This window comes from Aplysia californica, unplaced genomic scaffold (genome assembly GCF_000002075.1).
Source record: "Aplysia californica isolate F4 #8 unplaced genomic scaffold, AplCal3.0 scaffold00283, whole genome shotgun sequence".
Taxonomy (NCBI): Eukaryota; Metazoa; Mollusca; class Gastropoda; order Aplysiida; family Aplysiidae; genus Aplysia; species Aplysia californica.
This window is the reverse complement of record NW_004797553.1, coordinates 149,760-161,062: the sequence shown is the minus strand read 5'-3', so window position 1 is coordinate 161,062 and position 11,303 is coordinate 149,760. Positions and strand designations below refer to the sequence as shown.

General features: G+C 39.4%; 1 protein-coding gene across 1 annotated transcript; it reads left to right on the top strand.

The window, feature by feature from the left end:
• The first annotated feature begins 9,591 nt into the window (after positions 1-9,591).
• LOC101845936 lies at positions 9,592-10,659 on the top strand. The gene has a single exon (XM_005101443.3). It carries the CDS (start codon positions 9,592-9,594, stop codon positions 10,657-10,659), a length of 1,068 nt encoding a protein of 355 aa, XP_005101500.1.
• The last annotated feature ends 644 nt before the right edge of the window (positions 10,660-11,303 follow it).

The window sequence follows — 11,303 nt, the reverse complement described above, 5'->3', positions numbered from 1 at the left end:
AATATTATGTGAGAGCATTCACCATGAATGAAGTCAAACAGCTGTATAACAAGAAAAGTGTTAGATAGGAACCCGCAGGGTAAAAGATCAAGGGGAAAACCACGTGGAACCTAGAGAAGAATCACGGAAATGGGTGTACAGAAAAGTGGGAAGACATGGAGTGACATCAATCAAGTGACTAGCCCAGGATAAGGAAAGGTGGAAAGTGTTTGTTCGTGGCCTATATCGTGATGTAGGGTGAGAAAGTGTTTGTCCGTAGCCTATATCGTGATTTAGGGTGAGAAAGGCAATGATCATAATTCCCCACGAATAAGCTTTACACGGTGCACTCACTCAGAGATGGGATGTAGATATCTCTGTGTTGACTTCTAATTTTTAGTTTAGTTTTAGTAGAGGTTTTACAGCTTAAGTTCATAAGAACGCCAGAAGAATAGAGGCGTTACAAGTGAGTAACAAACATAAAAAAGAAAAGGGGAGATAAGGACGATGAAAGTTTGATAGGAAAGAAGGAGCAAACCACACCAGAGCACCCGCCACCCACCCACTTTCTGTTTTTTTGCACCGCCTCCATTGGTGCGAATTGTATTATGTGTAGACACTTCTTCTCCGGGTTCCACGTGATCTTCCCCTTGATCTTTTACCCTGTGGGTTCCTATCTAACACTTTTCTTGTTATACAGCTGTTTGACTTCACATGGTGAATGCTCTCACATAATATTATGTTTTACAACAAAGCCAAGAGAATGAGCAAACTCATATTTTCGTTAAGAACAAAAAATCTTCATATAGGTGTGCATATAAATCAAATATCATTCTCTCGAACCAATTTCTTATGGAATCAGTTCCTTTTTCAAAGGAATCTCATAAAAGACAAATACAAGAGGATTGATTAGTACTCCCACTTCTGTGTTCCTTTTTGGACAACTTTATTATTTAGCAAGAAAAGAACCGAATTTCCAACTGGTGTATGCTAGATCAAATACCCCCGAGAAAGGAGGAGGGTATAAACATTAATTCTACCTCAAACTCAAAATCATCTAAATTCGAGAACACATCCTGAAGAATTGGGCACACAGTGCGGAAAGAAGCATTGGAGAATATTGTAACAACAGGCATGTTTGATGGAAAGAGAGGCAGAGGCAGACAGAGGGGAAAAGATACTGGACAAGATGACAACATGGTTGGGAACAGCAAGAACGACAGACACCATCGCTGCAACGCAAGACAGAGTGAAGTGGAGGTCCATGATCGCTCACGCTAGTCGGCAAGGCACTGGATGATGATGATTCTAAAGAAATTCACTTATGACTGAGTGATTTCAGTATAATAACATTATGTCAAGCTTAAATGCTTCTATTGTTGAATGTTAAAACCGGTCTCAATAGTTACAAGATAAGATAAATCTTTATTGTCCATATCCTGGTACATGGGTTAGGTTTTTCACCACGTACACGCACACACAGGGGGCTCTTGTGGCCTAGAGGTTAAGCCTCTCATTAAAAGGTCCTGGGTTCGAATCCAGGTTGCAACGGAAAAATTTTTCTGCGCTAAAATTTTCTCCTTTTATTCCTATCCTGAACTCTAGCTATGTTCTGTCGTCTGCTTTCGTCTCTACTTTCTGCTCCCTCGAGTCCCCCTCACCTCCTTAGCCCCCTCCTCTGGGCTCGTGACTCTTTCTGCAGCCTTTCTACTGCTTCTCCGTGGCTCGTTCTTACTGCTGTTTTTCAGCCACACCTCTGATCTTCTGGTAGGAAAAATCTCCACCTAGCCTTCTCAAACAAGGGCGAAAAATCTAGGACAGCCTGTGTGTGCAAGTTGCACACGTTAAAGATCCCTTGGTCGTCTAAAATCGATAAGTGAAAACTTCGATCACTACCCGGGCAAAATTCAAAATGTCCTATTTGATGTGTCCCGCGCGCTCCTATGACCTTATGTAGTGCGAGCGCCGTATAACACGTACCCCCCAAAAAAAACAAAAAACAAACAAACAACAACAACACAACAACAAACAAACAAACAAAACACACACACACACACACACACACACACACACACACACACACACACACCGGCGCGCGCGCGCAACTGTTCAGCACACTCATACATGCACGCATGTGCCCTGCATAATCCTTCCTTTTTCACTCAAAAGAAAAACATAATAACAAGACTGTTTTTTATGAGGAGGAAACTCTTGGTTTAACAAGCACAATATACGAAATGAAAAAGCCCCAATCTCTTGTCTTTGGGTCCTTGGCTCTAGTTTCTTCTCGTCGTAGAGAGATAATAATTCCAGATGAGAAAGAAATACATAAGTACAAATCAGGATAAATGCGCACACCAACAATAACGTTCAATAAAAATAGAACCGTAATATCCTCCTCCAATTCAGTAACTATGAAAAAGAACGAATTCATTTTGGGGAGCAGCAACTAACTGAGAATGCCCTTATATAAAATACACATTCTAATTATAGCTAACCTATCAGTAATTTCATAGCTGTTTTCTATGACACTGGGTAATAACGATAATAATACTAAATAATAATATAATAGGAAGAAGAATAGCCAGAATAATGATGAAGAGGGAGGAAGAAAGTGAGTAGAAGAGCTATTGCATGCATTGACAAAGAAAGGAACAATTTAGGGGAACGGCCACCCACAGAACAGAAAGAGCGATACATTGTATTTAATTATGAGGATGGGAACACGAGAAAGTGATCATCGATTGACGCTGAAGCAGATTACAGACTTCAGACCTGATTGATGTTATAAAGGAAAAGATAAGAGGCTCAGAGTATTCTATCCAGGAATTTTTAGGTAAAAAATGATAACAGGTGCCACTCAATGTATTTGTTGGAATGAATTGGAAAGAAATACATTATTATGACTCAAAGTAAGATTGCTCGATGGCAGATCGTCTTTGGAACTATAATCTTATCAAAAAGAGTATAAAAAAATAACAATCTAAAACAAGAACAAAAACAATATACTTCTGTTGTTTCAGTGAATTGTATAAGAGATCGTTGTAGAACAAGATCTAACAAAGCGAATCGATCCGGCTTGCAGGCTTCTAGTCACAAACGCATGATTATTATAATAATTTCAATAACAAATGTCTTGGCTAGAATAGCAAACTGAATTTTTTTAAAAGTCAACTCAAAAACCCTACGAAGCTGGCTCGTCCTTGTCATTGACTGAACTGAGACGTGTTCACCAAATTAAATATATTCGAAATTACATTGGCCTACAAGGAATTTGCTTCGGGCTTAAAACCAGTGTTGATTCTGTTTTACTATTTTGAGGGCGTTGAATTCGAAAATGATACTCGTATTTAATGTTTAAGTCTAGTATTTTAGATGAAGCTTGAGGTCGATGTTCTTTACGTCATATAATATACTATTTTGAGGGTGTTGAATTCGAAAATGATACTCGTATTTAATGTTTAAGTCTAGTATTTTAGATGAAGCTTGAGGTCGATGTTCTTTACGTCATATAATATACAGACAGAGGATTGATAGGAAAAGTGATTGTGGTCTGAACAATAATTACTTTGCGATACAATTGTCATGCTGAAAGAGGCATCACTTTGTAAGTAGTATAATACAACCGTTTCCTCCGTTGCTTCATTGTGACTATTTAGATTTCACTCAGCAAACAGAGGGTTTCAGAACCAGAAGCAACTCATTTTATTTAAAACGACAATTATAACATAGTCGTTATGCTCCATCGTTGTGTAAACAGTACTGACAATCTCTGTTCTGCTTGCGGCGAAATGCTACACAGAGGAAAACGATATAAAACTGTGACAGGCCTATCGGCATATTTTAAATGTATAGTTGGTGGCAAAGATAAAAGGTGGGTTCTTCACGTATGCTGTTATGTGCCTGTGCCACACACCTTAATCACCAGTGGTGGAAAAGAAAACGAAGATCAATGCCCTTTGTAGTGCAGACGTTTTGGCATGGAATAAGCAAATATTCAGATGACTGCTACCTCGGTATCGTACAACCACTAATAAAAGGACTTAAATGAAACCGGAAGAGTCAAGTTGTTTATCATGACATTCCAGGCTTAATGAGAAACGGCATCCCAGCAGATATACATGGCTATGAGATAACAACATTTCCATGCGGCCGTCAAACTCACGTCTCCTGCAAGCAAATTTTAGTTCTACTAAGGTTTTTACGGCGCTCGCAAATGCATAAGGTCATAAGAGCGGCAAGGGGTGGATGTCAACAGAGACGTCCAAACTCGGAATCAAGCTTACTCTGCTCACTTCTCTAACGTGAACAGTACAAAGTCGGCCTCGACTGTCAAGGCACCCGGGAAATAGCAGTTCAGAAGAGAGTGACAAACTTGCAAAAGAAGTAGAAGAAAAATGACGATAGTAAGTTTGAGGAAAGAAAAATCAGCAGTTCCCCCTATGTTTTTCCCGCGCAGTATAAGCATGCTATTGATAAATAAGCCAGTTTACAATTCTACAGTACATAAGAAAATGTCAAAACATGTATCCCTCTTTTCGGAATGGCCAAAAGACAACTTCAGTCAGTAGCACAGCCCTGTGGGTTTGGGGGGGGGGGGGCTTGTAAACAAACTGCGAAGAGCCTAGCCATAAGACCACAACAACCAATCTCCGACTGCTGACCGGGCTCTGAACGCAAATTCCCACATAATTTCATTAACAAGACGACGTTACGAGGGGAAAAACGAAAGACGTCAACCCCGAAGAGATAAATACAAAATAAAGGTAAGTAGACGCGCACAGGGGGCTTGATGTTCAAGCTGGTCAAGATGATTAAAGATAACCATGAAGATTATGAGAGTAAGGGAACCAGACAGAAATTGTTGAAAAGACATGGGCAAAATGCCAGTGTAGTCTCTGAACAACAGATACATTTAGACTAACAGTTCTCGAGCCAGAATAATGGCGCCGTTAGGAAAACAAGAACCGGGGTCTATAGCGTGTTATTTTGTTATTTTTTTAAAGAGACATATTTTGACTCTAGTGTACTGAATTATTTTAATCACGTTTGCTACTATTTTCCCTAAAAATCACCTAACAATAAACTTGTTAAGACCAGAACTATCTCTGGATTGCCCCTAGTTTAAATGCCATTATAAACGTATACGGTGAGTTGGTCTAGGCCTATAAACAGTTCAACTCCTGCCAGTATCTTCACATAGCGGTGGGTGAGTCTGCAATAGAATAAAGTAAGTCGGTTGCCTAGACAGTAGATTGCAAGGCATCTGTCTTCAAAAGTGAAAGAGAGAGAGAGAGAGAGAGTCATCTGTCTTCTAAAGAGAAGGTCTGCTGTCTACAAAAGGGTACGTCTTTGGTCTTTAGTTTTAGTAGAGGTTTTACGGCACTTGCAACTGCTTAAGGTCATGAGCGCAGGAAGATTAGAGGTGTTACATGAGAGTACCAAACATAAAAAATGAAGAAGGGGAGATAAAGACTATAAATGTTTGATAGGAAAGAAGAGGCAAACCACATCAGAGCACCCGCCAACCACCCACAGTCTCTTGTTTACAAATAGGTAAGTCTATTGTGAATTTAAAAAAGATGTCTGATATCTACTTATGAGTAAGTCTGAAGTCTGCAAAAGAGAAAGTCTGTTGTCTACAAATGAGTAAGTCTGTTGTCTACAAAAGAGTAAGTCTGTTGTCTACAAAAGAAAATGGCTGTTGTGTCTGCAAAAAGGTAGCTTTGCTGTTTTTGAAAAAAATAAACTTTTATCTATAAAAGAAAAAGTCTGCTGTATGCAAAAAAAGTGCTGTCTTTGAAAAAGTAGGTCAATCGTAAAAGCGTAAGTCTGCTGTCTGCAAAAGAGAAAGTCTGCCATCTGGCCGTCAAAGTTTTGTAAAATCAAAAGCTTGAGAGTTCTTGAAAACTGAAAAATTACATATTTTGGGCTTTTAATCAATGTTTTTTCCCCAAAAAATTCACATGGAAATGTGTTTTTATATGGACAAAAAAAGGTGGGGTGTGGCGGCAGAAAGAGGAGACGAAAGCAAACGTCAGAGCATTGCTAGAGAGCAGTAAAGGAGGTTTTAAGGGAGACAATTTTAGAGAATAACATTTTCCGGTCGCTACCCGGATTTGAACCCGGAACCTTTGAATGAGAGGCAAATACCTTAACATCTAGGCCACGAGAGCCCTCTAGTCTGTTGTCTGCAAAAGGGTAAGTATGTTGTCATTAAAGACTAAGTCTGTAGTCTACAAAAGAGAAAGATGCTGTTTAAAAAAACAACAACCTGCAAGTCTGCTGTCTACAAAAAAAAGTGTGCTGTCTTTGAAAAAATAAGTACCAGGGTGCTTCGACCCCTCCCCCCCCAAAAAAAAACAACATGTGCACCTTTTTTTTCTAAATATCTCGCGCCAAATTTCTGCTGTCTATAAAACAGAAAATCAGCTGTTTACAAAGAAGTGTGCTGTCTTTAAAAAAGTAAGTACTAGGGTGATAAAAAAAACCCCAACAACTGTACAACTTTTCTTTTCTAAATATCTCGCACAAAATGTGTGTTAAAACGTCGTAATTTGGAACATATATAATTCATTAAAAAAAGAACTAGTTTGACATAAAAATTCACAAAAAAGAAACTTAAAAAAACCCCAGAAACAGCTTTAATCATAACTACTTATAAATGCAAAATGAGCAAATTTAAAAGATCTTGTAAGAAAAGTCTTGAAATGATTGGTTGGTATTTTCTGGTCCTGTCATTTTGAGAAAAAAAAATTCCATCCCTGTAATTTTTAAACAATATTTATTTTCTCCCACAGAGTTAAAAAAAACATTCTTTTTTTAATTCTGGAATTTCGAGAACCAATGGTCTATATGTCCTCCTTTGGACTCGGGACAGTTTAACGCGTCGTTCATAATGTTCAGTGATGGACTCAACCATGTGTACTCAAATACACACACACACACACACACACACACACACACACACACACACACACACACACACACACACACACACACACACACACACACACAAACACACACACGCTGTACACCTTACAGTATGGAACTGTTTCTAGAGACAATATAAGGGGAAGGGGTGGGTGAGGTTGCCCAAATAGACAGCATTTGTGGAGACGATATAACCTGGAAGGTGAATATGGGCTCTGCCAAGGAACCAAATTAATGTCATAGAGGAAATGTTCATGCTTTTCAAGACGATCGAAGAATCCTTTCATGAACACATTGCTATCCGCTGATTGCTTCGCGAACAGGAAAATGGTACAGTCGTAGATGAAGAAAATACGGACCGTTGAGATGTAGGAAAGTCGTTGCTGCAGACATCGTCTACGGACAAATGTCTCATGGGGCCCATCTACTGAATTCTACACCCTGGTGACGTTTAAAGGAGTGCAAACGGTGTGCGTTCGACCTAAAGTGGTCGTTTTGTCTGGTAATTTTTTGTTCTGATTCCCTACACAGTCCTAAATGATGTTTGCAATATGGCGCAATCGATGGGATTTTTTGTGCTAGGTCAAATGCGAACTAGTTCGGCATGCTACAAAAACGGGAACATAGCTGAAAATGGGTTGATTTTTGTACGCGCTATGTAGAGCAACATTATTTTGTGGATTTATCTTAAATGAATATCAAACAAATTCCTTTTGACTTCCAAATGTTGTATACAAATTTGAAGCGCAAACTTTCAGTGTGGAGGAAAATATTAACAAAAAAAGGTTTCACAGTTGTTTTTTTTAGGGATCACCCTGTATGTTGTCTGTTAAAGGGTAAGCCTGCTGTCTACCAAAAGGAAAGCATGCTGTATGCACAAGAAAATGTTTTCTGTCTGTAAAAAAGTAATTTTATTGTCTGCAAAAGAGTAAATTAATATGCTGTTCACGAAAGCATAAATTTTCCGTCTACAAAAGATTTAATTCAGCTGGTTTAAAAAAATATTTTTCCGAGTAGAGTGCGAACCCGCCGTGATGAATGTGCGCTCCAGTTTAAAAGGTTTGTAACTTTTTGTTCGGTCTAAAGATTGTGATGTAACTTATACTCAAATATCTCTTTAACGAGTATCATACAACTGCAGTGTAAGGGGTAGGATCTTTACCATAGCTACCAAATGATCTTTGTGTCACGACGTAGTGGAATCAGGCGCTCGTCAATTTTCGGAGATGTGGAGTTATTGGTATTATCTTTAAGGCTATTCATTTGCCCCCTGCTTTCGAGGAAATAAACGTCCATTTATCTGGAATGAAAGTCACGTTTTTTTTTGCCATTGAATGAGGTGGGGTCGCCTGGTTTCAGAATAAAAATTATCGAGAAAATGGCCACCAAAGTTTGGTGACTTCCATAGCTCAAGAGTCTTTCGAAACTGCAAATATTTTTTTTGGATGCCCATAATCAACGTTTTTCAATAAAATCCAGACATAAAAGCGTTTTTGAACGGACATACAAGATGTTGAGTTAAAAAACAAAGATAAAAAAATGTTCAAACTGGCCAAAAAACGCCGATTTCTTGGATTTTAATATTTGGACGAGCGCCTGATTTCTCCAAGTTGATTTAAAAAATTTGTTCGATTGCTGTATGTGGAAGAAGTTTATCGAGCATCTCCATGCATTTGTATGGCCTGGGCACTATGTTCATTTCACTCCCAGGTTGGCCCTAAAAGGTAAAATGGAAGATGCCCCCACCCTCATCCTCTAAATTGAACTAAACTGTGTCAATCGGGGATGGGGGGGAAGAGGCTTCAAACGTTTTATATGCAGGGTGTCCAAAAAAGTCGCCCACCATGATGAAATCTGTAGGGTTTTTTTTCTCTCTGTCTACGCTCTCTTGACGAACTGAGACATGCAATAATAATAATATTAATAATAATAATAATGATAATAATAATAATAATAATAACAATAATAATAATAACATAATAATAATAATAACAATAATCATAATCATAATAATAATAATAATAATAATAATAATAATAATAATGATAATAATAATAATAATAATAATAATAATAATAATAATAATAATAATAATAATAATAATAATGAAAATAATACAAATAACAATTATAAATAACATTTATATAGCGCTCAACCCCGATTAAAGTACACAGGCTCTGAGCGCTTTACAATACAGTAAAACGTAAAACAGTAACATAAAACGTGTTCTGACCTAAAGAAAATCACTCCATATAATATTATTCATCTTATTAACTTAGAAACAGAAACGACTTTTAGCTGACATTTGAAAGAATCAAAAGATTTGATCTCTGTTAAAGTACTTGGTAAAGCATTCCAGATCTTTGTGCCTTGGTATTCAAATGCCCATTCATCCATTGTTTTAAGTTACATAGATGGTAAAATAATTGTTTTTTGCAATCACAATTGAGTGCCACAACATCCACCTATTTACAATAAGGACAGTTCAAAGTAAGTAGCTTTTTGAGGAGAGCAGACAGTTGTATGTGTGTTTCATGATGGTGTGCGACTTTTTGGAAACCCTGCATAAAGAGCACGCGTGGAAGCTATTCACACGATAATATTCTTTTGTTAAAGAAGAAATTCTTGCTTTCCCACTTTTCCAGCGGACACACATTCATAGTTTTTCTTCGGACTACAATGGCCACTGAGCAATTTCTCTTGGGTTTAGATGGCTATGTCTTGGCACTGATCATTTCCGTGACGGCTTGGGCGGTCACATGCTGCTTTGGGACTTTCACCAACCTCGTCAACATCCACGCCTTTCTCAAAATCAAGGTCAAGGACAGTGTAACTCTCACTTTCCTCGTCCTGTCCATCTCCGATCTGGGCATGGTCGTTGTGGGCTTTATGACGTCAGCAACTCATGCTATGGCGGTGATGGAGATGAAAAATCAAGCATGGTTCCCTATCGAGCCCTACGGTCTAGCTATGATTAGCAATTTCATTCGAGAGCAGTTTCTGACCATTTCGGCGTTGATAACGACGTATCAAGCCGTAGCCCGCTGTATGTGTGTGACGATCCCGCTTCGGTTCAGAGACGTGTTCACCATGTCTAGAACCACCGTCATCCTCTGCGTGTTCGTGTCCGTGAGTTTTCTCCCTTACATCCCGCTTGTGGTGGGCTTGAGGCTCGTTCATTTCCGTATAGGGGAAGGTAACTCCACTCGCCTCACTCGCCACCTCTCCCGCCTCTTCTACATCAGCTCCGATGTCCTGGAGATGCTCAACGACGTTCTGGTGAACCTCATCTCCGTGGGCCTCGTCATCATCTGTCTCTTTGTCATGCTCCACAAACTGAGACAGGCTGCCAGTTTCCGACGGCTGAGTCAGGCCACCGGAAGATCTGTGACGGCCATAGCCGGAAGCAAAGTCCTCTCGTCCAGAGATATTCAAGTACTGAAGCAGGTGGCGCTGATATCTACTGCTTACGTCATTTCCAACACCCCCCGGATGTGCATCGTCTTCATGCGCATGGCAGAACCGGAGTTCTACGTCAACCGAAAGTACAGGAGAGTCTTTCATGTCTGCGTCTGCGTGAAGATTGCTCTGGAGCTGATCTGCGCCTCCACCAACATATTTATTTACTACAGCTACAACTCCAAGTACAGAGATTTATTACGCTCACTTTTCTCATCTTTTCTGTCTCAAAGTAATACAGAAAAGTCCCAATGTTCGAGCCGCTCGGGCAAAGGTAATTCATTCTAGCTTAAACCCCTCAACTTTCTTTATTTTTCAAACTTTCAGCTGAATTTTTTAATGAAGTACTTTTACGCTCCAGTCTGCACAATTTAGAACATTTAGGAGGAGGACTCTGACTTCATCGTTTAGGCCAACCCAGCCTGAGAGGGATACAATGTCCCAGCAAAAAGATCGAGGTATTCGAGATACTGTGGCTGTGGAATAGACTAGAGATTAGGCGTGTCGCCGTTGCACGCAGAAGACCTTAGGTTGATTCCTTTTTGGGGAGAATTGGTCGCTTTTAAGCACAAGGGGGCTGTCCTGAAAAAAAACCAATGCTGTTTTGAGAAAATCGAAGTTAAAGTTTTTGCCCCTTGTCCAGTTCTTTTAAAAGACAAGGAGAGTTTTCTCTATAACCAAACAAATATACACATGAATGAAATCAAACTTCTCCTATAGGCAGAGCAATGCCCACTTTTGGTGTAGGTCAAGGTTTCTGGAAACCCCCGAAATCTGGGTTAGCCCGCTTGTCCTTAACAGCGATCAATTCTCGTCGAGTATCTCAGCCTTTCTACTGTGTCATCCTATCCCTCACAACCTTGCTCAGCACTGACAGGCAACGACCAAACCTGCCTCCTTGACGATCTATAATTGTGAGGCATCATGTTGAA